The following is a 27,206-nucleotide window of genomic DNA, read 5'->3' on the forward strand; positions in this document are numbered from 1 at the left end:
ATCTCTTTTTTCTGTGAAATCATCCAATCCATCAGCTCGTCCTCGTTGAAATGTACATCTCGGCTAATTGTCAATTTTCCGGTTTGAGGATGATAAACCTTGTAGGCTTTTGAAACTGAACTATATCCCACGAAGATGCCAGGAATTGTCTTCTTATCAAGTTTGTCACGTTTAACCTTTGGAACATGAACAAAACATATGCAGCCAAATACTTTAAGAAAGCTAAGTGAAGGTTTATAACCGTACCAAGCTTCGAATGGAGTCTTGTCTTCCAAAGCTTTGGTTGGAAGTCGGTTCTGTAAAAAAACTACCGTGTTGGCTGCCTCTGCCCAAAATGTCTTTGGCAACTCCTTTTCATGCAACATACATCTAGCCATCTCCATTACGGACCTGTTCCTTCTCTCGCTGACCCCATTTTGTTCCGGAGTGTATGAAGCAGTAAGCTGATGTTTAATGCCAGCTTCTTCGCAAAATAAATTGAATTCTGCCGAAGTATACTCCTTCCCGTTATCGGATCTCAACACCTGAATTTTGCAGCCACTTTGATTTTCTACCATTTTCTTGAACTTCCAAAACACACTAGCCACTTCTGATTTGAATTTCAAGAAAAAAATCCAGCACATTCTTGTAAAATCATCAATGAAAATAATACAATAAATGCTACCTTGTAAAGATGGTCTTCTTTGTGGTCTGGCAACATCAGTATGAATTAGTTGCAACTTTTGAGAACCTCTCCAAGTTGATTTCGGAAACGGCAGCCTATTTTGTTTACCGAATTGACAGGCGGCACAATTTGGAAGATGATCATCAAGTTCTGGCATTCCTTTTATCATGTCTTTCTTCTTTATTTTCAGCATTCTTTGAAGATGACAGTGACCAAGCCTTTTGTGCCAAATTTCCGTAGTGCAAACTTTGTTGACGTAGGCTATTTGCTCCTCCTCCGTTGGATCAAATGAGAAACTTTTACCCCTCATTTTAACCCGTAAAATCTCTTTTCCAGAAACATCATAAATGCAGCAGTAGGAATTTTCAAAGGATACTTTAAATCCTTTTTCTATAAGCTGGCCAACACTCAACAAATTTTTATCAATTTCAGGAACATAAAGTACATCTGAGATTATTTTTGTACCTGAACTTGTTGTAAATGCCACGGTTCCCGACCCTTTTGCGAAAATATAGCCACCATTTCCAATTCTGACCTTCATGACTCTCGGCTTCAAATCCTTGAAGAGAGTTTTGTCCGGAGTCATATGGTTTGTACAACCACTGTCAATCAACCAGCTTTCTGAAGAACTTTTAGTTGAAAAACATGCTGCGACAAATATCTGATCTTCCTCGTCTTGATCAGCCACATGGACTTCTTCAAGCTTCAACTTATTGCTTCTGCAAACCACGGCTTCATGTCCAAGTTGATTGCATTTGGTACATTTAGCATCTGGTCTCCACCAACATCTGAACGGTGGATGGCCTTTCTTTTCGCAGTGCTAACAAGGCGGATAGCCTTTCTTTGATTTTCTACCCTTACCTCGAGTGTGAGTGTTCGAAGAATTTGCTGCAGATGTTACTTGTGTTTTTCTCTCAGTATTCTTCTTATGCTTTCCTCCTTCCTGGTGCCTAGCTAGCAAAGCTCCTTCTACTATTTGTTCTTGCCTCATGAGTCTTCGCTGTTCTTGAGCTTGCAAAGAATTCATCAATTCTGCCAAACTGAGTTTAGACATATCTTTTGTATTTTCCAAGGTGGTTATTGAAGCTTCATATCTTTCAGGCACTGTTACAATAATTTTTTCAACAATTCTAGAATCTGGAAATTTAGTGCCAAGTAACCTTACCTTGTTGGCAATTTCATACAATCTGTCTTGGTACTCTTTGATTGTTTCTGACTCTTTCATCCTTTGCAATTCAAACTCCCGTATTAAATTTAGCACCTGCATTCCTCGTATCCGGTCATTTCCTTCATATTCTTCTTTGAGATAGTCCCACACTTCTTTTGCTGATCGGAGAGTGAGAACTTTTGTGAAAACGTTTGTTGAAATAGCAGCAAACAGAGTTGATTTTGCCTTAGCTTTTCGGGTCTTCTTTTCCTTGTGAGTTTTGATTTGGACCATGGTAGGATTGTTCGGCAGCGGAGGTATTTCGTAATCCTCTTCCACGGCCTCCCAAAGATCCAAAGCCTCAAGGTAAGTCTCCATCTTTACTGCCCACAGATGATAATTCTGACCATCAAAAACAGGAGGAGCAATTTGAGAAAAGCTGGTTTCGGTCTCCATTTCACACACAGATCCCTTAAGAAAATAGCTCGGATACCAATTGTAAGATTCAAATGAAGAAAATGGAATAAAAAATAATAAAAATGCAGTTGCAGCAATACAAGAAAGAGTTTAAAGCTTTAACAGAGAAGAAATGTAATAGCCTAAATTCAAGGTTATCGGAACAGTGGTTTCGGGACCACAAATCCGATGAGGAAAAATTTATTTTTCTTATATTTTTATGGTCTATGATTTCACGGAATGATTTTGTGAAAATTTCGTTCGAAAATTTCGACGTTTGGGAACTCAATTTAGTCAAAAGGACTAAATTGTAAAAAGTGCAAAAGTTGAGTTCTACATGTTAGAGGTGTCCAATTGTTATGAAACTTTAAATTGGAGGTCCTTATATGGTAATTATACCATTGGTAACTTGGTAGACAAAAACGGACATGAGATAAGTGAAATAGAAAATTTTTAAGTTAGGGGCAATTTGGTAATCTAGTAATTAAAATGAATTAAAAGGAAAAAGATGGCAAAAATCATCATCTTCTTCATTAGGACGAAATCAGCAAGGGGAAGCCATAGTTAGGGTTTTCAAGCTTCCAAGCTCCATAGTAAGTGATCCCAAGTCCCGTTTTAATGTTTTTACGTTTTGGAGTCCCTAGCTTAATTTAGCTTATTCTAGCAATAATTTAACCTAGGGTTTATATTTGGAAAAATACCCATAGGTGAGAAGTGTTTATTTTGATGTTTTATGATAGAATATGAAGCTAGAAATTATGTTAAATAACTTTTGCTAAGCGATTTTAAGTGAAAACGAGTAAAACGACATAATCGGTAAAAATACCTAATGTTCATAAGTACATGTTTGAGTGGGAATTTGATGTTTCCATAGAAGGGAAAAATGTTCAGAATGTTATAAAACATAAGAATAAGAGGTGAAGTTTAATTTCCGAGCCTTGGGGCAAAAATGTAATTATGCAAAAGTTTAGGGGTAAAATTGTAATTTTGAAAAAGTTAGAGTCGAGGGCTGTTTTGATGAATGTGAGTATTAAATAAGTTAAATTTGCTATTTTAGATCAAGAAGAACGAAACTCGAGGTTAGACAAAGGGAAGAATAAAGTTGAAGACTAAGTTGTTGAATTGGACTATATTTGATACCGAGGTAAGTTTACGGTAAATAAATGCAATATTTCAATATTTATTATTAATGCTGTTATTTTCCAGCAATTATGAATTTATTTTATGAATTTATTTGATGATGATCCAAGCATGAAATGATAGAGAATTAAAATTAAAAAGCCCGATTGATACATAAGAATGGTAATTGGATACGAATGTCATGACATTTGGGTAAAGAGATCCCATGTAAGACCATGTCGGGACATGGCATTGGCATCCTTAAGATCATGAGAGGTCCTCAGAAGACCATGTGCGGGACATGGCATGGGCACCGAGATGAGAGGTCCCATGTAAGACCATGTCAGGACATGGCGTTATACCGAGATGAGAGGTCCCTATAAGACCATGTCAGGACATGGCATGGGCACTAACATGAGAACATCCCATGTAAGACCATGTCTGGGACATGGCTTTGGCATGTTATTATCAGAAGAGACCCGAGTATCCTTATTATTCCAATGTGGTTCAACGGGCTAGTAAACGAATCAGGTACATGAAAGTTCAGTTAAAGATAAGAAATGGCAAGCTCAGGTGAGTTATAAGAGTTAAAAAATTTATTATATTAACAATTGATATTCAACGATGCAACAAGAGAAGAGTAAGTTATGCATACAAGTATATTAAGTAAACAAGCAAGAGAACTAGTATGAGATTAACTAAAGAATAAACTAGAGATATAGACATTTGAGTTTAACTATTTGAGTTAAATATTGTTATTTATTTGCTAGTAAACTTACTAAGCTTTATGCTTACATCTTTTATTTCTCTTTCTCTTATAGTATTACAAGGCTACTTCAAGGATCCTAAAGAAGTCGGAGATCGTCCACACTATCAACCACAGCAACTCGGTATTTTTATGTTGAACCATGTTGAGTATGGCATGTATAGGGATTTAGTTATTCTAAATGTTTGTATTTATGATCTTGCTAAAGAATGATGTGTAAGTATTTGATGATGCATGGTTGCTAAAATGGTTAAGTATGGAAGTGTTTGTTGTTATAAAAGTTTAGGTGATAAACTATGCATAGAAATCATAAAAGGGTAAAATTCTGCAAAGAAACAGAATTCAGACAGCACTGTGACGTGACTTTGAAAAATCACCTAGGATGGTATAAAATGAATTAGAGGATGAATGATATATGGAATTAAAGCTTGTTGAGTCTATTTTCATGTAAAAATAACAGTGTAGAAAAAAGAAATTTATATTTTAAGATATGTGAATTTCAGTAAGATAGGGTCAGAACTGTTTTTGGAGTCCCCTGTTCTGAGTTTAGAAAATAATTAAAAATTGTACAAAAATGGTTATGAGTTGAAATTTACATTCTTAGATTCCTTAATGAGTCTATTTTCTTTAGGAACAAGTGGGAATAGCATATGAAAATCCTATAATGAGAAAAGTTATTTTTAGTAACAAGAGGTCAGAATAGTCGAATGGTGAAACAGGGGAGACTTTAACTAATAAACTGTACTAATTGGCTGAACCAAAAATTCTAAAAATTTTATGGTAGGAAGATATATGAGTCTAGTTTCAAGGAAATTTTACGGAGTTAAATTTTGAGTTCCGTAGCTCAAGTTATAATTAATTTAGTGACTGTTGCGCAATTGGACAGCTTTGCTGTAAATAGTGAAAATAATTTGCAAAAGTAAATTTTTATGCTCCGAATTAGTAAGATAAGTTAAGTAATGCCTCGTGCTCGACTCCGGCAACGGTCTCGGGTAAGGGGTGTTACAAGAAACTGCAGAGAATAGTTTTTATTTGTATATATGTATTTAAGTTATTCAGTATTCAGCCCTTTAAATAGCTGAGTTACAACGTAGGTTGTTTCCAAAAATATCAATTCTGAGAATCAGAATACTAACAATTCCCTTCAAAATAGGGATATGCTAACTGTGAAACAAATTTATTGAATTTCAAATAAACAAGAAATCAAACTAACGTTCCTTAAGCAAATAACTAACAGACAGGAATCTCAAGAAGTTGAATGCACAAAACTAATGAAAATAACCTTTTAAGCTGTCTCTTCTTTGTCATTGCCACTCTTAGAGTTGGAAGAACAAATGTCTCCATTCGCACTTTAAGTTCTCAATTTAGTATGTTTAATGCTAATCATAAGTTACTTAACACGAAGTGTGTATAATTCGTGTATTATGACGATTTTGTTTCAACTAATGGATAACACCTTTTCGATGTTTAACGATGGACGATCTTGTTAGTAATTGAGAGCTAATCTCGGATTAAGTTTGAAAGTTGTACTTATAAATCTTGTCTCATGGATTATTATTTTACAACTTGATTGTTAGGATAGATGTGGCCCAGAGACTATCGCATTGTATTGCCATTTATGTAGTTGTGGAGAAGGTGAGAACAAATAAAGAGAAACTCTTATTGAAAAAATTCAAAAGAAAGTAAATTCGCTATTATAGTTTATTAGATTAATAAGGTTCTAGTTACTTAACTACTAACACCTATATTTAGCCACTGAACTATTTTCAAATTATTTTTAGTTAATTCAATCCACTTAGTTTTGTTAGCGTGGCATGCCAGTTAGATGAAGGCTTCATTGATTGGGTGTAAATTTTTCGTAAAGACTTAATTAATTTTTTGAAAAATCAATTTAAACCGTAATATTTGAATGGTTTTATGATACTAACTTAAAATTTGCAACTAGTCGAACCTAATCAAATTATATTTTTATTGAATTTATATTTCTTATGATGTAAAAATATATAACTTTCAAAAATATTTTACAAGAATTATTAATTAATTATCTTTTTACTTGTAAAAATCTATCAAATAATTTTAGAAGCCATACAACAAAGTTCATTTTGTCAGAATAAGATATCAATATTTATACTTATATTGAGTTTGATGTCACAGTCAACCGGTCATCAACTCGTTATAAAATTACTAAATTACCCTTGCATATTAAATTAAGTTATATTTTATGAGTATTTTTTCTTTTGTATATAATAGATCAATAAAATTTGATAATATTAAGATTTGAACTTGTAACACCATGAATAAAAAAATAATTCACTTTGCAATTGTAACCAATGTATATCAATTAATTTTTTAATAAATATATTGGTTACACAATTTTTTCACCTCAACCTAGTGTTTATTAAAGGGAAGCTTATGGATGGATTTTTCAACACCAATTCAGCAAGTATTAGCTACGCAAATTCTTTACAGAAAGCTAAGCCCTTAAGCTGGACTTTGCATAGAGCCGAGGGGAGGGAAGATTAACTTACAATTCTGCCGGTTGATTACACAAGAAATGGAATTGGAGCCAAAGAGTACAATTATCTTATCAAAGTTGAGCGTCAAATATGAAAATCTATAATGTATGGAATAGTTATGTTCTATTATTTTTATTTTTTTTGAAAGATTTTATTTTCATACATATGCCTGAATATGTGTGGGATGTATACATACATTAAAGAATTGAAAGCCTGGATCACATATGACTCCTGACCAGGTGACACACCCAACACATAAATGTTCTTACAACTTTGTAGAACATAACTACATGCGGATTAGGTAGACAAATACGCTGAAAAAAATATAGGTTTAGGAGGTAAAGATTAAGCACTGATTCCTCTATCTTTGTTAAGCTTGGAAGCAGCAAGGTTGGCAATGTGGAACTGCGATGTGTAACTATTAGTAGGGCCATCAAGAACGGAAGGTTCATTCAAGAATGCCCAATTGCTTCGTGTCCACCTACATACAGTCACCCACGTTAACAAAAAATTGTCACCATTTTTTTGTCTTGATGAGTCGACTAAGATTTATAGCTACTTACCACCCATTTTTCTTTACGATATCCTCCAGGCTTGTTTCGGCGTCCATGTGAAGGAAACCCTGTTCTGTATGAGGTGAAGGCATGGAGCTTGATCTCATAATGCTCCTTCCATAGCCCTGAGATGGAATTTCCTGTTTTAAATGTGAACTACTTGATTAAAAACTTTATTCATGTCTAAATCTTTAATTAAAAAAAAAAAAAAGAAATTGGCACCAGCTGGTTGGAGCTATCTGATGGACTATAAATAGCCTTAAGATGATCTTCCTCAGTTTTCTTCTTTGATTTCCAGTAAGCTTCAATCTCTTCCTTGGTAAGTGATCGATTCCTTTGGATTGTTGCTGGAAGAATTTCAAATAGCCAGAAATTAGACTAAGCATAAATAAAAACACCACGGAAAACATTAAGCTGACAACCTGATTTAGAAGCCGATACAGGAGAATCCCATCCTGCCATTAGAGAACCCATTTCACTGATGATGATGTTTCAATTGCTTGGACCAAAACTAGGTACTGTCTCGTAGCCAATATCTTGAGAAAAAGTGTTTGATATAGGTGAGTGGGATCTTAACTTTTCCTTTATTTTCTGTCGGGAAGTTAACCTTTTGACTCGTTCTTACCCTCAAAACCATGTTTCTTTTCACAAGAAAATGAATACAGAAGGGCTATTTATTAAGGTACTGATAAATAAGATTAATTACTTTGATTTGTATAGTCTCCCAGAGGGCACGCGTTTTGGTCTTATCTCCTAATTCCACTACTCCAAACTTGACATTCAACATCCATTAACATACCAGTTTCTAAGCAGAAATCCATGGAGTCGTAGGAAAAAGTCTATTGATACACGTGTATTTTTTTCCTTTTCTTTTTTAGTCATTGGCCTGCCACAAATGAATTTAATTAGCATCTCAGGTTTTTACGATAAATTAATTAATTTCTAAAGCCTTCAAATTAACCTCAAAACCTTAACTGATAAGACATAATGCATATGTTTCAAAATATCTTGCACTGCTTTATTAATGTTTATCATGCTCACACATGAGGAAATTCACTTATTATTATTATTTTGAAATAATTACAAATAAATAATCGAATAAATACAGTATAGTAATAAAAACCAAATAATAAGGTAGAAAAGCATATGCGTAACAACATTGGTCATCCACATTACCATATCAGCTAACATTTAAAATTGATGTTTTTTTATGATCAAGCATGTGTAGCTGGGTTGTTAGAAATGGCAGTGGAAGCTTTCTTGAAATGGGTAGGTGTAGACCTGATCCAACTCCTGCCACCAATCATATTTTTTGTCATGAAAACTTCTGCCTCTTCTGTCGTTAGTTTTCCCGACCATTCAACCCTTTTCCTTGCATTAGCTCCAGGTCCATAACATTTATATTCTCTATAGAACGTCGTGCTGTAGAATCAAGAAACCAGAACACCATTAGTTCAGTTTCAAAACCTTTCGGTAATCATGTAAGAAAAGAAAAGAACAGGTTGATCTTTGTCTGGTTTTTGCTTGTACCTTTGCTTGGATGTGTCACCCCAGTCATCCCACCCTTGGGGCAGTATCGCACCAGACATATAAGATAGGGCAAAAACCACCCTGGAATATGCACCCCATGGCCTTCCTAGTAGAGCACTCCTTACGCCAGTTATCTTGCAACCCAAGAAAGTGAAGCCTGTATCCTCTGAAGGAGACTCCCTCCGTTGGGCTGTTATAGATGCATCTCCTTCTGAGAGTGAATGTAAATGGCACTTCTGAAAAAAAAATGCATATGTATGTCAATGGTTTAGCCTACTAGACAAGCGAACAATATGTATAGGAATATTGACAAGTGGCAAAATCATTATATATTACTTATATTCCTGAGTTTTATTACCTCAAAAAGGGAAGCGGCATTCCCACAAATGAAGTCAACTGCTCCTTCAATGTAACAATTTTTGTAATAATGTCTTCCATTGTCATCTAGCAAAGTATCTTGATAAGCTAAAATTTTACATCCAAAGAAAGCTGCTCTATCTCCTGATACCCTTAAAGCAACTGCTTTAGTTCTGGCCCCGAATGTATTCTATTTATCAAAAAACAAATTCAAAAAGATTAAATATAAATATTTCAAGTTAGACTGTTTCTTGAATTATTGAAAATTTTAGTTTATTCTATTAAGCATCATATCATTTATTGTTATATATACCTGAATAGTAAGATATCGGGCAACAAAATCTGAAGCCAACACAGTGAAGGTAGGAGATTCAAATATCTCCCCACCATCATTCCAAGTTATTATCGTGCCATTTGCTTTTAAGCCACTTATGGTAATGAAGGGCTTGTCAGCAGGGACAACAATCTTTTCTTGATAGATGCCAGGCTTAACTAATATGAAAACAGGCTCTTTGTTATCGGATGGCACTGCATCAATGGCGTCTTGTATCTTCTTGTAGTCTCCTTTTCCCGATTGGTCGACTCTTACAAGTATGGCGGTAGAAGTTACCAAAGCATCTACACGAGAACTTGCCAACACGAACATGAATAAAGCCATTACAAACATGCAAAGGTAGCTAGAATATGCTGGAGCCATTGTTGATATGATCAAGGTGTTGCAGTAAATGAAGAAATGAAGTATACTATGATCTCTGGTTTATGCATAGAGTATGGTGGATGTGGTGTTTTATATACATATCAGGGGTCATTTTCTTGCCATGAAAGTGTGACGTATACAACGAATTTCAAGCAACCGTGTATGCATTAATATTAAAAAATGCCAACGGTAGCCCCTAACAGAAGTAGCCGGCGAGTACAAATTTTTGGAGGAACTGGACAGACCATGGCCGCCATTTGATTTTTCCTCTAGCTAGCTAGGCTTGTACTTGAGAACTTCAACCATCAATTTATTTATTTTTTATTTGAGCTCCAGCTGCTTTGGATAATGTTATAAATCCAGTGTTCTAACAATTTGGGAATATTATTAATTTCATGTTGCGCAAGTCTTGGGTATAGCTTGAAACCTACACAAAGAATGCAACTTTCTGGTTCAAATTCTTTGTTACTTTCAGTTTAAGATATAATGGCGGATATGTAATGTAATCTTTGTTTGAATGGGTGAGTTGACCATGGCTTCGCCGGTTCCTTTACCTCTAAGTTGGTGGCTGTCTAATTGTCTCCACTGTCCTTTTTACAGGAATGGGCTAAGGTTTAAGTTGGTCAGGTCAGTTGTTAAGGGATTAATTCTGGTTACAAATGTGAGAAACGGGCTGCAAGAGAGTCCACCCACAGTCAAAAGAAGAATTTGCTCAAGCCCAATCTCAAACACATGCCTCAGTGGATGACTTGGAAACAACAAAAAATTAACCATTAATCAGAATCTAAAAAAGGAATGTAAAAGAGTGATATGATAAGATGGTTAGGAAAAAATAAGTCATCACGATATCAAATAACACAACTTGTCGACTTTCTTTTTTTTTCTATTGGAGCCTACAGTTTTCTGAACTCCAAATCTTATCCCAGTCGCCTGCTTGTTCCTCCGCTCCTCTCTTTTATCCTCCACGGCTTCTCTTTTCTTTTCTGTTCCAACGTTAGACCAAAAAGTGGAAGGCTTTCAATAAAAAATTATACTTATTTTCTAAACGGGTCAAGCATCGGCAGAATTTATGGCTTGGGCCCGGCCTAAATTACATCTCTATATCTTTTTTTGTATTTTTAATTTGTTGAAAAATATTTATTTTAATATTTGTAATATATTTATTGTATTATATTTTTAAAATTTATTTTTATATAAAAAAATTTATTATGGTCAGGCCGGGTCGAGCTCGAGTTTAGCATTTTAAAAATGGGCAGAGCTTGGGTAATATTTTAGACTCATTTTTTGGGTCGGGTTCGAGCATAGAAAGCAGACCTAAAATTTTGCACCAAGCCAAGCCGACCCAATCCATGTTCAGGTCTAGCCATTCGGTTGCTTCTCTTTTTACCAATTCTTTCCCAGGTTGGATTTTTGCCAAAACTTTTAAAACTAGACAATTAGTTTAACCAATCAGACTATTAATTTTAGATTTGATAGATACAATTATTGGATTAGAATTTAGCTAAATAAGTTATTAAAATTTTCATAAAAATTAGAATTATTAAAGAATAAAGAAATGCAATTGAACCAGTAAATTCAAACACAGACTCTACATTTTTTAACTTAGTTCACTCAAAAGTTAATTTAGAGTTGGTTCAGTTTTTTTATCTGAACCAATATATTAATAAATTTTCGATTTAATTGATTCAATCAATCAATTCGGTTCGATTCTAATAACCATGATTCTGGTCATCTTAAGATTGATGTTGAGAGAGAAAAATTTGGGCTTTTGTTGCTTCATGGAGCCTGGCGGTTCCTTTTCTAATTGAAGACATCTAGATCACTTCTATTGTTGTCCATGCAACTTAGTCGACTTACTCATGGGTTTTTTCCAGTCTTTGGAGCCGTTTTTATTATACATTTATGTTGCTTTGCATTTGATCATTGGAGTTATGTTTTTTTGGTACTAGTTTGATCTCTCTTATTGTTTCGATAGAAAATTTTACGAGTTCTTGCTTTCAACATTCCTTTTAAAGAGAGAAAATTGATTACACTTAGTAATTTGACCTCTCTCGTTCTTAACTTTTCTTTGATGTTTTGAGACTTTGATCTTATTATTTTTACTTCCTGGTGGATAATAACAATTCCTTATAAGGTTATGACGTGTAAACCCGTTCTTGACATTTTGGGCATTAGGCAAAACAATAAAATAGAGTTCTTGGTTCCTTAAAAGTTGGTAAAAAAAAATCTTGGACCCTTAAAAGCTATTTTTTTTACCCCTTAAAAGTTGGTATCTGTTTTTTTTTTTAACTTTTAAAAGTTAAATTTTTTGGGCCTCTTAAAAATTAAAAAAATAATATTTTTGACCTCTTTCAACCTTGGGCACTAGGCGGCCGCACCTCCAGACAACCCCAAGGTCAGGCTTGATGACGTGCTTACATTGTTCTCCTCTTTTGGTGGAGCAACCCTTCAACTTCTCCCATTAGAACTAAAACTAATCTTGTATCGGGTCAATATAAAAATTTAGCCCCATTTTTTAAGTTCCTAAATTTTTGTCCAAGCCTGGCTTAAGTAAAAAGAATATTAAATTCGAGCCCGATTTGGTCTGTCCATATTAAATTTTTTTATATAAAAATAAATTTTAAAAATATAATACATCAAATACACTAAAAATAATAAAATAAATATTTCTCAATAATTTGAAAATAATTTAAAAAAAGTCTTTATATTTAAATAAAACTAAGATAGTTGCAATTTAGTAAGCAAATGTCTCTAGAATAGTAGCAATATAATATCAAAATAACAGCAAACAACAACAAATAACAACAAAAAAATTTAGGCAAATTCGAGCCAAGCCAGGCCGAGCTCAAGTTAAAAAACCCTAAACCCTAAAACTTGACCCGTTTAGGAAATAATCAATCCTATTTTTTGAACCTATAAATTTTTATCCGGATTCTTCTACTTTTCAGACAAACTTTCATGACTCGATCCATGACAAAAAAAAAAAAATTATACATATCCAATATGGCCATATCCTTCCATTCCCAAATCGAAATTGCAAGTTGCCATAAAAATGAATGGATGCATGAAAGGAAATAAAGAAAAAGAAAAGGGAGTCCACATTTCATATAATATATTTAAATTAATTACATTCCTGAGGCAAAGGCTTCATCAAACGTAATTAACAATAGCTATAGGAAAACCTCCATTTTTATTTTACGATGAAGTATGAAAATCCTGTAATTAATTTGGTTTTATTATTCACTTTATTCTTTGTTTGTCTGCCACGCGTCCCCAATGCAGTTTCCACCTCACAACACAAAAACCCGCCAATTAAAATTAACGGACAATTGAAAAATATTTAAAAAGAAAAAGGAAAACGGTTTTTTAGAAAATCACCAGTCTTTCAAATTAGAATCAGAGAGAAAGCCGGTGCGGTACTCGCTAACGCAGAGAAGTCTGAGGCGGTGGCAGCGACGGAGATAGGTGGACAGAGAAAGAGAAAAAGAAAATAAAGAAAACAATCAAACAGCCTGTGTTTATGTTTTATAAACAAAATAAAGGTTACAAATTTCAAGGTTTGATTGGAGATTGTGTAAGTTCTCTGCTTTCCGTTTCCTGTTTTCCAATGAATTTGTCTCTCCCTTCTGAAAATTCTTACATTTTTCTATGTCCTCCCCTAAAAGTTTTAAATTTTGAAGGCTTTTCTTTTTTTGTTTGTTTGTTTGTTTCAGGTAAATATCAAAAACCAAAAAGGGAAAAACAAAAACAAGCCCTTTAAGATTTCATATATATTTTCTAGCATTTTTAGTGATTATTAATTTATCATTATGCTTTATCCTCTTTCTTTAGCTGTATTTAGGCAAAAGTCAAGAGAAATGCCGTTGAAAAGCTTTGTTCGGGAGATAGGAAATATGTCAAAGAAATTTACCAAGAAGGAAAAACATGAATGTAGGAGGGGAGGAGCCTATATTGCTCCCGATTCTTCACCATTATCATCAACAGCTGGTTCTTCAACTGCATTAACGGAACACGGACGATGGGCTAATTTACCTCCTGAATTACTTTTAGATATAATTCAAAGAGTGGAAGCAAGGGAAACATGTTGGCCTGGAAGGGGAGATGTGGTTGCTTGTGCTTCTGTTTGCAGATCCTGGAGACAAATCACTAAAGAGGTTGTTAAAACCCCTGAACAATGTGGCTTCTTAACTTTCCCCATCTCTTTAAAGCAGGTAAACTTCATTTATTACTATTAATTTCCCCTTGTTGTAGAAAAAAGGGTAAAAATAAATAGGTTATTTTTCTGGGTATAGCCTGGATCAAGGGATACTCCGATTGAATGCTTTATTCAGAGGGAAAAGGCAACTTCAACATATCGATTATATATGGGTCTCAGTCCTGGTAATTTTTTTCTTCTTATGGTGTTTCAACTTAGTGATATGTCGATCTAACTGATATTTATTAGTGTATTTACGAATTTTACAGCTCTCTCGGGTAATTTGAATAAGCTGTTACTGGTTGCTAAAAAAGTTAGAAGGGCTACCTGTACTGATTTTGTGATATCATTAGTTGGCAATGATTTCTCTAGATCAAGCAACAACTATGTTGGAAAACTCAAGTAAGATTTTAAATGTGTTATTTTTGCTTTAAGGATTGGTTGTCGTGCAGTTTAAGAATGAAAAGTTAAATCAACAGATCTAATTTCATGGGAACCAAGTTCAACATTTTTGACAGTCAACCTCCGAAAGACTCTCTGGTCCAATCCACTAATCGATCCCTTCAGAAAACTCATTCGAGACAGGTGTCTCCAAGGAAACCTATGTTTATCACAGCCAAAATCTCTTATGAGCTCAATGTTCTTCGGACCAGAGGTCCGAGGAGAATGAAGTGTGATATGTACTCGATCCCTGCCTCTGCAATCGGACAAGGAGGGACCGCTCCTACTCCAACGGCGTTCACAAATTGCAATGATGAGGCACAACTTGGGTTCAAAACTCTGAAATCGGCACAAAATGTACCCCTAGTATTGAGAAATAAAGCTCCTAGATGGCATGAACAGTTGCAGTGTTGGTGCCTAAATTTTAAAGGACGAGTTACAGTAGCTTCCGTAAAGAATTTCCAGCTGGTGGCCGCAGCAGAGCCAAGCCAAAATGTTGCAGTACCGGAACAAGAGAAAGTGATTCTGCAATTCGGCAAGATCGGTAAGGACATTTTCACCATGGATTATCGTTACCCACTCTCAGCTTTACAAGCATTTGCAATCAGCTTAAGCAGCTTTGACACAAAACCTGTTTGTGAATAGCAATTCTCGTGTTCCCTCTGTTGGCATAATCATGGTAGTGTTCATTCACTACAGTCTGGTTGTAAATATTTTGTTTGGAAGCACTTTACGCTTTGCCATTTTCGTCGGCAGCAGCATTCGCACCCTGCATGCTTCGTATAAAATCGCACCAAAACTGCTTTTGTTTTACCATAGTAATATAACATGGAAATACAAAAGGAAATGAAGAGCATGGTCAGTAGTATATTTTGTAATAGACTCGCTTGTACATTTTGTTTAAGAGAAGCAATATTATATATATATATATATTTATACTTTTTCAAAATTTGTAGAACCTTTAATAATTTTTTAAAGAATTTGCTGATGTAGCAATATGTTCTACTAGTATCAATTTCATTCAGGAGTTTTGTTAATCACACCAACAGTTAACCTGATATTTTCTAATAAAATGGGTTTAATTATTCTTTTGGATTTATAAGAAGAGTTGAATTGACTGCGAATTAAATAGATTTTTTTTCTTTTGTAGAGAAGTTTTGGACTTATAAGCCTTTCTTTAAATAATATATACAACATTTGGGCTCTCAATGAAAATGCAATTGAAATAGCAAAAGTTGAAGAAAAGTGATAATTTCTCCCACAGACATCCAAAACACTTGGTGGAAACTTCATTCTTTATTTAATACATGTAAAATATTTTTATGCAGATGAAACCAATAAATAATAATTATAGAATTAATTATTATGTCAGTCAAAATAAAAGTTATTGAATGGAAGATAAATGGAAATGTTCTCCGAAATTCAAATTTCCTCTCAACCGAAGCCCTTCCGATTAAAGATAGGAGAGGGTCAATATATTTGATCCCATTGAAAATAAGATGAATCGAAATGAGCTTTAATTTATCAAGTTGTCTACTAGGTTTAACATAAGAAACTCACGTTTTTGCCTCCCTGGATGAGTGGTCCTCATGCCTTTACCCTAAGCTACCATCAGTGAAGTAGACATCGTAGACTCCTCCAACAGGTGCACAAAATTTCAAAATAGAAAAGCCAAAAAGTCCAAACTTTTATATCTTCCAAAATTTTGGAATAGGCTTTGGCAATATACATGATTAATCATACGATACCGCGCAATTTAACAGTTCCAATCATATGAAGGGACTACGGAGCAACGGTCTCCACCAGGAAAATGGAATAAGGAACCCACTGACATAAGGGAACCTGGAATTGGATGATGAGGATTCTAAATATAGAAAGACCTAAAGAGTACTTTACTGTGGATTCCCTGCGCATCCATTTTGTTCATATCATGTACTCTTAACAAAATATTAAATATGTGAGAAAAGCGCCATCATAATTATTCTATTAATGACAGCATTAGGAAGAAATATGACTGCTGCTACATCTTGTGCATTAGCTTTGTTTGCAGTTTCGTAGTAGCAGGATTTATCTTCTCACACTATAATTACATGTTTGAATTTGACATTAAAGAAAATGTTGTTTTGCATTAAAAAGAAACAAGAAGAAATAATGACTGTGGGGGGAAATCAGGTCTTACCATTCATGTATGGCCATGACCGCCGCCACAGCTATGAACGAATTTCTTGGAAAGAGTTGGAGACGTGCTAGTAAACCATATTCTTGAACTATGTTCTAAGATCCAAATTTTAGAGACATAACAGTGGATGAAGTAAAGTGCCACTCCTCAAAAACTGACACAGGATCCTGTGATAGAGCTACATATGTTGACATTTAGCAACCCAAAGATAAAGAGTATCACCGCACGTCTCACCAAACAGTTCTGCCTGGCAGGAAAAAGAAGGGGGGCTTGGAATGTTGTTCAGAAGCCAAATCTCCAATTTCCAAGTTCCCGCATCTATGACGTACTAAATTCTATGCTCAAAGTTTAACCCCAAAAAAAGGGAAAAATATTCCCGATGATGACCGCACAGTCGAGAAAGTCCATAAATCTAAATTTCCCGCCGGCTTTAGAACACGTAACTAGCCGGTAGTTAAGTATAAAAAGATGGATAAATGTTCCTCAAGTTTGATACAGCTTTTCTTAACCGTTCCAGGACCTCACAAGTTAGTCACCATATATTAGGCAGTAAAACTGAACCACAGCCCCTTCCATCTAATAGCATCCTGAGGTGGTATCAGGTCACATTTGATCGCAGGGTCTCTGCTTCAAGCCCTAATCTTCTCGATAGTACTACTTTGAGAAAAGAAGAATAAACATAAATAATTTTATTTAAATAGAGTATATTTTACCAAGTTGCCAAAATAATGAAGGGAAGAAAATCCAATCCTCCCACTCAAAAATTGGAAGAATATCTTACTGTATATTTTGCTGGGTTTCAAAAGGATGATCTGAGATTTTATTGTTGAAGCATCTACGCTAATGGGTAGACTCTGTTTGGGGATCTAATCCCCACCAATCTGATAAATTCTCAAAAAAAAATAAAAAAAATAAAACAACTTGTTAATGACATAATAGAAGACAAAGCAAAGATTTTTATAAAGTGTTAGTTCTTTTACAATGGATTCTTGTCCATTAAAGCCTTGCTTCAGCAAGCGAATAACATCTTCGTATTGGCCCAACCAAAAAAAATTCGCCAACTTGCACAACCCCCACCAGTTTTTCTCTTTATAAGCAGCCACCATTACAATTTCTTACCCATACCATCATCCCCTTGACTTCAGTCTTCTCCCTTGACTGGGGCGGCAATCTCTTCTTCTTCTTCTTCTTCTTCTTCTTCTTCTTCTTCTTCTTCTTCTTCTTCCTAGCTACTTTCTCTTTTGTCGGTTACTCTTCCTTTAAGATCTCATCTTGAAAGCCTTACATTCCCTTTTTTATTCACCCCCAACGTAAAAAATGGCATCCTCTATTACGCTTTCACGTGATTCTAACTCCTACTGGACTCCAAAGCAAAACAAGCTATTTGAAAGGGCACTTGCAGTATATGACAAGGACACCCCAGACCGCTGGCAAAAGGTGGCTGCAGCTGTGGGCGAGAAATCAGTCGAGGAAGTAAGAAGGCATTATGAGATTCTAGTGAGGGATCTCATGTATATAGAATCTGGTCAAATCCCTATACCCAATTACAAAAGCACTGGGAGTAACAGAAGATGAATTGCTGGGGTGCAAAGGTACTGTATTAGTAACCATCTCCCATTTACAAATTTAATACTTATTTCCTACTTCTTTTAGTCTTTTCTACTTGAAAACTATCAGTCATGCATCTCTATTTTCTGGCTCAACATACTTATTCAATAAACGAAGCCATCTTTCTCTAGACATCCTCTGCAATGCCAGACACTATCAACTTATAACAGTGCTGTGGCAGGGCAGGGAATGAAAGTTTTAACAAAACCAATAGGAATATGAACAATCTGAGAAAACTCCTATTAAAGAATATGGTTCACTATGTTAAGAGCAGTCAACGACTGTAGTTTCAAGAGGGCACCCTTAACATGAAACATGGACGTTACTCGAGCTCTAAAACACAGCAAATAATAGTAACTATATAAGGGATATCTTTCCTTTTCCTTTCTAATTAATTACGTGACCCTTTCCTCCCCTTTTTGACTACATTGGAAATCGTTTAAAGAATGTTATCCACTATTCTTCCCAAGCTAGCATTCATGGTAAGACGTTAAAAAAAAAAAAAACTTTGAAATGGGTTGTAATCATATCCATGTTTCCTCTAACATGTCATGTACTCACCTTTCCATTTCTGGTTAATAAAGTTCAAACCAAACACCGATCTCTATCTCCCCTGAAGATATTTTCCATTACTTTATGTTTATTTTTTTTATAATACGCTAACTATAGTCCATACCCTACTTCAACGTACTAAGAAAAACCCCACATGAAATCTAATCCCCTTTTGTTTAGATCACATGCACCTGGTCCTATATATAATTCAAAGGGCTTGAAACTCAATAACAAAATAAATAAGTTAGCCGGTGCTTCTCGTATTCATATCTGACGTAACCCATTTTTTAAACCATAAATTTCGGATTCTTCTGTAACCTTTTATTAAAATATTCATAGTTATGAAGCCATCCAATGCTTCAGCTAAAAACAAATAATTGCAATAATCTAACATACATATAGCCATTTGCACATGCTCCTCCTCTTATATATTAAACTACTTTCCTAAAAGGCAAGATAATCATTATATATTTTATATATGTATATTACTCTAATGCTCTTGTACCTTTAAATACTCCACAGGTTTATGAAGAATCTAAGGCTCCAATGAAGCACAAGTTTCAGCTGCACTGTCAGAGAATCTGTAAAAACTAAAATAAAAAGAATAAATTATAAAGAACTGGAGAATTTGCATCGTGATTCTCCCTGTCTTATTTTACATTGAGTGATCGAGTCAGTTTGGTTTTTTCTTTTTGTGTGTGTGTGTCAGTTTGTTAATATGACAACAAAAGTTGAACTCTACAATTATTAAGCTTGTGAGTATTGTACTGAAGTTACCAGTTTTAAATTAAAAAAAAGTATTACTACTAAATGCTGTATATCCTTTGTCTACTGAATCAGTGTTTACCTTGTTTGTTTTCAAATAAGTGCAATAAATTAAGGAATCCACTAATCAACAGAGAAAAAAAAAGATTGTTCTAGAAATAAGAATAAAAAAATAATCAAGATGATTAATGGAAAACGAAGAAAAAAATATGCTTATTTTCTGGAAATAAAGGGAAAAAAAACAATCAAGCCGATTAATGGCGAACACTAAAGGAACAGACAACCTTTGCCTTTTCGTCATTAAGAACAGGGTAAAGTTCATTCAGTAAGCACAGATTTGGTTTTGATTCTCTTGTATCGCAATGGCATGGAATTTAAAGAATAAAACACAAATTTTTAATAATTGTTGAATAAAATGAGAGCAATCAAAATATGCATAACATCTTACCTGTTGAAATTCAGCCTCCAAAATTGTACTGAGTCTGAATAGAGAACCAGTCAGGCAATTGACTGAAAAGATTGGATGTGGAAAAAAAATGAGAGAGAGGAGATATTGATTTTCCGAAGCAATCAACGAGAGAGAGGTTAAAAATCAAAAGAACGAAATACAGAAGGGATTGCCGTGTTTTTAAGAAAGATGGAAAGGCGGGGGGATTTTTTTCTTTCCAATAAAAGAAAATTGGAATTCGAAAACAAAAACAGAAAAAGGGTGAAAATTGGAGATGCAGGGCATCGATCCCCGTACCTCTCACATGCGAAGCGAGCGCATCACCATCTGAGCTACACCCCCATTAGAAATCTGTACTGTTTGATTTATATCATCAAATATTTTAATTGAGGTTATATTAACTTTTCAAAATAAACATATTTATATCATACGAATTTCAAAGAAGTTGTTATCTTCTATCTTTATTAAAACTCATGTTTGACGTATGCTTGCAAGAATCCAACATAATCGTTAAAGCTCGAATAAACTTTCATAATTCTAAATTACAAGAGTACTTAATCAAGATAAGAGTAATTTGGAACCACTTTCCTTGGCAATATTTGGATTCTTGACTTATTCCAATGCAATAAGCTAATTTGCTATATAGAGTTATAGAAGTGTGAAAGGCACGCATCTCCAAAAATCTTGTCAACTTGTATTCAATTAAACTAATGATTTCGTTTAAAAAAATATAAACAATCTCAAATAAAATTTTGGACTCTTGCGTTGGGTGGTGAGTATTTTGCAAATCAAAACCCAACAATGATTTTACAACATTTACAATAGTATAATTTCCACGAGTTTAAGAATTAGTTAGATTTGACGGATAAAATATCCCCATAAATTGATTTCTTCCTCTTGACCTTTTCCCTTACGTACATTATAATTTTTATGTGTCTAACCCTAAGAGACAATACCTCCATATGTAAATAAATATCCTGTTTGAAATCGATCTTTATGTGAATCCGATGAATATCAAATGTAACAGTCCGGTTTAGACCCTAGACAGAACAGTGGTTTCGGAACCACAAATTCGAGGTCGTAAAATTATTTTAATATTATTTTTGGTATTTACAACATATTATTTGATATGTGTGAAAATTTCGAGAAGTAATTTTACCGATTGGTTGGTTAATTTGATAAAAGGACTTAATCGCACAAAATGCAAAAGTTGTATGCTATTTGTTAATGTGCTATATTGCTAAGTCCTTATTATGCAAATGGACCATTGATATGGTTAATGGACAATAATGACCATCCACTAAGTGTTTATGAATTATATTAATTAAGGTTTAATAAGTAATTTTAGGAATAACGTTATTATTAAATAAAATAAAGTTAAAATATGCTTATATTCTGGCATGTTCAACCGAATATAGAGAAAATAAATAAGGTTTGAAGCTTGGTGAATTTCGGCACCTTTAAATCTTGATTTAGGTATGTTCTTTGCTCGGTTTTTGATGATTTTTATGTTTTTGAGATCGTTGCTTTGTATTCTAGCTAGCCCATGCCCTAATTTTCAGAATTTATGCTGAATTTGTGATTTTCCATTGATGATATCTTGATGTTTTTTTTGTTTGATGATGAAAAATAAATATTTGTTGATAGATTAATATGTTTAATTAAATGATTTTTGATAAAAATGTCTATTAAGGATTAAATTGTGAAATTTGTAAATTGAAGGGTCAAATTATGAAATAAATTGAATAAATGGGCTGCTAAGGACCTAGGGTAAATTCGGCCTAACATGGGTTTGTTGAAATTTTGAGTAATTTGTGTTATTTTGAAATAGGGACTAAATTGTAAAAATGTGAAATATTAGGGGCTAAAATGAAAAATGCCAAAATTACGTATTTTTGGATAAAATTGAATGAATATGTTATTAAACAAGCCAAATTTGAATTGAATTAGATCAAGAAAAGAGGAGATCAGATTTGGATCGGGGAAAAATCGAAAATTTTTTAATCGTCATCCGGTTCGTTCATGTCCGTACGAGGTAAGTTCATAAGTAAATAAATACTGTTAAATTCAAAAGTATGTGTGTTATATGTGCTGAATTGAATTATAATAAGTATATGAGTAAATAAATACTCGTTAAGAGCTTGAATCGATCGAATTATAACGTCCAAAAGCGCTGTACGAACCATAGGAATAGTATAGGATACATATGTCATGACATAAGATTCCGATATGATTTATCTTGTAAGACCACGTCTGGGACGTTGGTGTCGATTTGAGATTTTTGTCTAAGACCATATCTTGGACATCGACATCGTATACGATTTCGTATAAGACCCTGTCTAGGGCAGTGGCATCGATATTTGATTACATGTAAGACCACATCTGGGATGTTGGCATTGTAAGATCTTCCGAGCTATCTGAGTATCCTTATTGATTCCGAATGGTTCAACGGGCAATATCGAGAAATGAATGACTATGTGAAAGTATATCTGATTCAGGTACGTACGAAGTGTATATGATATTCAAGAATGAAAGGTGAGTATGTTTCAAATAACTATGTGAAAGTATATCCGATTCAGGTACGTACGAAGTGTATACGATATTCAAGAATGAAAGGTGAGTATGTTTCAAATGACGATATGTGAAATACATGAAAATGAATGAAATGAATGTATATAAATGAACTTTGTGATACATATGCTCGTTATATGAAATTGTAATGAAATAAGCTTAATTATATTCAAGAGTTCGAATACCATGAAATTGTGGTCCTATGTTTCGAACATGGGATTTATGAAACATGAAACATGGTTTTGAGGTATGCTAGTTTGGTTTGAAAAATGATTAGATAAATGTTATTGATAAGGTTAAATTATTACATATGTTATGTATATGTGAAAGAGTTAAAGAAACATGTTTTGATTTGTTGGTTATGCGTTTGTATGACCGAATGTGATATATTTGAATGAGGAGTATATATGGTTCGAACAGTGGAATTATGAAGCATGTGTAATATGACTTTGATGTATGGTAGTTAATTTGAATTTTGAATTGATAAATAAGATTGAAATGATTGAATTTTAAAGCATGGTTTATATGTTCATTGATAAATAAGGTAAGTGAAGTTGTGTAATGTGATAATATGGATTATATGAGAAAAGTGATTTTATATGTGTATGAGATTAACTAAATTCAGTCTATTCGAATTGAATTATATATGTTACTGTGATGAATTATTTGCTTATGGCTTACTAAGCTTTCAAAGCTTACTTTGTGTATTTTCCCTATGTTTATAGAGTTTCGGATGCTTGCTCGGATTGGAAGTCGTAGGAGACCACATCACACTATCCAGTTTTTGCTTCAGTAAATAAATGCTTTGAGTTTTGGTTATGTGGCATGTATAGGCTAGTTTTGATATACTGGTTTTGGAAGTTGTGTATATATATAGACATGCGAAAATGGCTTAATCATGATGTTAATGCTTGTGTGTATTCGGTCATATCTCAAGATTATTATGGAAGTATGTTTCATGGTGTATATATGTGTGGTATTTGGTTATATGATTTTGTTTGAATAATGAGTTAGTTGATGGTTGTGTTTTGCTAAAATGCATGAGTTTCTATAAAATAAGTTGGTATAATTGATGGCTTGTATATTGGTTGTTTAGGTACGGTTGGTGATGGCAAAGTATGCACATGTTTTATGCTTGAATGGTTGTTCATTTAGGTTCGATTTTTAAATGACTCATTGGATGGTTGAAAAGGGTGATGTCTAGACATGATTTTAGCATGTGAACTAGGCATGATATGTCTATTTATTAGTGTTCGAAAATGGTTCAAATTGATATGTAATATGCGCATAATTTTGTAATGTGAAAATAGGTATATTTTGGTAATGTGATAATGCTAGTTATTATCTATTTTGTTAGTGGAAATTAAGCTGTGGGAAATGGTCAAATTGGTATAATATACAAATGTGTAAAGCTTATAAATTTGGTATACTTGATTCGGCAACTGAGTTTAGGAATAGCTATTGTTACTGTAGCATATTGCGCATGAAATTGTAATGTATTAAAACTATATTTGACCATCTGGTGATATTTGATAATGACCTATATTTGGATAATTAATAGGTCGTATAATATGGATTGGTTTAGCTTGATTTGCTAACGCACTTAGGTTTATGAAATGATACGTTTAATAATTAGCCATTGAATTAGATGTATACAAAAGAATGAGATGAAATATGTGATTGTTATATGGAATAAAATATATTTAATTATATTTTAGGTATTCGAATGCCATGAATAGATGGACATATGCTTCGAACGTTGAACTTATGAAGCATAAGAAACAGGATATGGATATATATTAGTTGGTACGAATATTTGAATAAGTAAATGGTAATGACTTGGTTGAGTTTCAGAGCATGGTTTGTAATGCGAATTTGGTTTATGTGATTGAGTGAATTATGGCTACTTGGTTCGTGAATAATTATGATTTATTTAATTAGATATGTGATATATATATATATATGTAATGACTTGACATTTATGAATGATTGGTGAGATGTTATTTGAGCTTGAGAACTTTGATAAAGAAGTTGATAAAATTTTATACATGAATTGTAATAAGTGCTTGTTCGAAAATGTTTTTTTTTGTCCGGTAACGCCTCATAACCCTAATCCAGCAACGGATACTGGATAGGGGTTTTACATCAAACATCGGTATAGCCAACTAATAGAGGTATTAAATCATTTGAATAAGATAACCTCATACCAACGGTTCCTCTGATATATTTAAATACATGTTTAATTTCATTCTAATGATTACGTGTTGGTAAAGAACTAAATCTTACTAACAAGCATACAACAAATGCTATATTAGGTCATATATTGCTTGCAAGATATGTCCTTATGGCATTTAGATATGGTACTTTAAGATCAAGAAACTCTGCAACATTTTTGCAACGATGAAATGAGTCTTTATTCACATCTAGTGATCATGCAACCATCGGGGGTACTCAAGGGATATGTTTTATTCTTGTAAAATCTCTTTAAGATCTTTTTTGTATAAGTTGACTAATAGGCATTAATTCTATCATTTAAACGTTCGATCTGTAGGTTGAGACAAAATTTTGTTTTTTTCAAGATCTTTCATCTCAAATTCTTTCTTTAAACAATTTATTGTATTTTGAAGCTCTTCAGGAGTTCCAAGAATATTCAAATCGTCAACATAAATAAAAATTATCATAAAATTAGATCCAAACCTTTTTGTAAAAACATGTGGACAAATTGGATCATTTTTATAACCTTCTTTCAATAAGTATTCACTAAGATTTCTTTAATCCGATCAAACACTTTTCCCAAGAAACTCTATATCATTCTGTGATTTTAAATCTTCCAAGATTTTTATATAAATTTCACTATCAAGCGAGCCATACAAATAGGTTGTAACAACATTCATTAGGCATATATCAAGTTTTTCACGTACTACAAGACTAATAAGATATCTAAACGTGATTGCATCTACCATAGGGGAATATGTCTCTTCATAATCAATGTCAAGCCTTTGAGAAAATCATTGTATTGCAGGTCATGCTTTATATTTTACTGCTTTATTTTTCTCATTTCATTTTCACACAAATACCTTTTATATCCTACAGGTTTTACATATTTAGATGCTTGGATAATAGGTTCAAAAACCTCATATTTAGCGAGTGAATTCAATTTTGCTTGAATTGCATCTTTTTAATTTGATCAATTTTTCTATTGTTGTATTCCTCAACAGATTTAGGCTCAGAATCCTCATTTTTTTTATACTTCAATAATAACAACATTATAAGTAAAAATGTTGTCTACAACTATATTTTTTAGTTACATCTTTTTCTTGAAGTGACATAACTTATCGAGACTTCTTCATTATCACTATTTTCAGGTACTCAAACCTCTTCTTGGGTTTTCTAATCAATTATGTCAGTGGCTTCTTCTTGGACACTTGCCTCCAAAATATGACCATCTTGGATACTTGCTTCTCTATTTTTACAATGATTTTTATTTTTGGAACCAACCAATCTACCATGTTTCAAGCATGCATTATGTAACGACCCAAAATCCGTGAGCACCGAAAAAGTGTGTTATCAGGCCTTCGTCTTAGTAAACCGAGCCCGTAAATAATTATTAGGAGTAATTATGAGTTCGGTTGAGTGTTTAATTAAGTATTAATTGGGTGAATTTAGTCTAATTAAGAATAATTAGGAAAAATGACTAAATAGAATTAAGTGTAAAAGTTTAATTATAGATTAAAATAAAATAAAGGGGATTAAGTAGGACATTATGCCTATTTCATTAGATGAGGCGGCAAATGGGAAGACTTTTTTTTATTATGTATTATACATAAATATTATTATGGTTTTATATTAAAATAGTGATAAATGTATGGTAGTGATAATAAACATGTGTAAAATACATGAAAATACACTTGTAATATACTTGTATATTTTTAAATAATAAGCAAAAGATATTTATTAGTTATTATTATATTATAAAACAAAATAAATAAAGACAAGTGTAAGGTGATGATAAAATACAAGTGTGTTCATTAAAATACGATATTTGTAATATATGTATTAAATTTACTGATTATTTAAGTAATAGATATTTTATAATTATATATATTATATTATTGTTAAATTAATAAACAAATATAATACAAAAAGTAAAAGGACTAAAAGGGCAATTAAACCAAAAGCATAAGTTGAAACGGTTAATCTTTAAGTTTAATGAATATATTATACTATTAAATAATAAAAATATTTATTATGTTTTATTTCATATTATATATTATATATTATATTATTATTATATTATTATTATAGTAAAGTAACGAAAGAAAAAAAAAGGTTAATAGAAACAGAATAGGGGATGAAACAGAAAGCAAAGAAAAAGAGAAAAGAAAAGAAGAAGTTTAGGGTTTTCAAGGTTTAATTCTAAATTGCTAATATCGAGCCTGAAGCATCGGCCCAAAAAGAAAAAGAAAAGATCGTCGATGATTAAATCCGAAGAAAATTTTGGTTTGTATCACTACAATTCAAACTTTATCATTATTATGTGTTTAATTTACTAATTATGTGTGGTAAGTATTTTAAGGTAAGTGTTTAGTAAAATGAAAATTTATGATTGGGTATTGAAATTGAGACTGATACTGAATTGCA

At 33.2% G+C, this 27,206-nt stretch overlaps 4 protein-coding genes and 2 long non-coding RNA genes across 7 annotated transcripts; 4 read left to right on the plus strand and 2 right to left on the minus strand.

Moving 5' to 3' along the window:
- The first annotated feature begins 2,817 nt into the window (after positions 1–2,817).
- LOC128041207 (uncharacterized) lies at positions 2,818–4,414 on the plus strand. Its single transcript, XR_008195892.1, has 3 exons — positions 2,818–2,860; positions 3,325–3,411; positions 4,208–4,414. It is a non-coding gene; the product is annotated as an uncharacterized LOC128041207 (long non-coding RNA).
- A 2,360-nt stretch (positions 4,415–6,774) lies between these two features.
- Positions 6,775–7,917, minus strand: LOC105767563 (uncharacterized). 2 transcript variants are annotated; one of them, XM_012587131.2, is made up of 4 exons: positions 7,645–7,917; positions 7,445–7,569; positions 7,232–7,347; positions 6,775–7,149 (listed from the first exon to the last, which is right to left on the minus strand). In XM_012587131.2, the coding sequence occupies exons 1-4, from the start codon at positions 7,694–7,696 to the stop codon at positions 7,014–7,016; spliced, it is 429 nt and encodes a 142-aa protein (XP_012442585.1). In that variant the 5' UTR covers positions 7,697–7,917; the 3' UTR covers positions 6,775–7,013. The 2 variants fall into 2 exon arrangements, with proteins under 2 accessions (XP_012442585.1, XP_012442584.1); XM_012587130.2 differs by having other exon boundaries at positions 7,232–7,362; positions 7,645–7,900.
- A 349-nt stretch (positions 7,918–8,266) lies between these two features.
- On the minus strand, positions 8,267–9,847 carry LOC105767574 (putative pectinesterase 11). The gene is made up of 4 exons (XM_012587141.2): positions 9,423–9,847; positions 9,111–9,299; positions 8,753–8,988; positions 8,267–8,644 (listed from the first exon to the last, which is right to left on the minus strand). The coding sequence occupies exons 1-4, from the start codon at positions 9,804–9,806 to the stop codon at positions 8,437–8,439; spliced, it is 1,017 nt and encodes a 338-aa protein (XP_012442595.1). The 5' UTR covers positions 9,807–9,847; the 3' UTR covers positions 8,267–8,436.
- A 3,312-nt stretch (positions 9,848–13,159) lies between these two features.
- Positions 13,160–15,448, plus strand: LOC105771218 (tubby-like F-box protein 5). Its single transcript, XM_012592630.2, has 5 exons — positions 13,160–13,380; positions 13,520–14,017; positions 14,099–14,186; positions 14,271–14,403; positions 14,481–15,448. The coding sequence occupies exons 2-5, from the start codon at positions 13,616–13,618 to the stop codon at positions 15,085–15,087; spliced, it is 1,230 nt and encodes a 409-aa protein (XP_012448084.1). The 5' UTR covers positions 13,160–13,380; positions 13,520–13,615; the 3' UTR covers positions 15,088–15,448.
- A 2,270-nt stretch (positions 15,449–17,718) lies between these two features.
- Positions 17,719–19,592, plus strand: LOC105765893 (protein RADIALIS-like 6). Its single transcript, XM_012585168.2, has 2 exons — positions 17,719–18,213; positions 19,304–19,592. The coding sequence occupies exon 1, from the start codon at positions 17,939–17,941 to the stop codon at positions 18,194–18,196; it is 258 nt and encodes an 85-aa protein (XP_012440622.1). The 5' UTR covers positions 17,719–17,938; the 3' UTR covers positions 18,197–18,213; positions 19,304–19,592.
- A 1,799-nt stretch (positions 19,593–21,391) lies between these two features.
- LOC105769602 (uncharacterized) lies at positions 21,392–23,531 on the plus strand. The gene is made up of 2 exons (XR_008196337.1): positions 21,392–21,470; positions 21,945–23,531. It is a non-coding gene; the product is annotated as an uncharacterized LOC105769602 (long non-coding RNA).
- Positions 23,532–27,206: the final 3,675 nt, after the last annotated feature.

Source organism: Gossypium raimondii, chromosome 5 (assembly GCF_025698545.1).
Source record: "Gossypium raimondii isolate GPD5lz chromosome 5, ASM2569854v1, whole genome shotgun sequence".
NCBI classification, from domain to species: Eukaryota; Viridiplantae; Streptophyta; class Magnoliopsida; order Malvales; family Malvaceae; genus Gossypium; species Gossypium raimondii.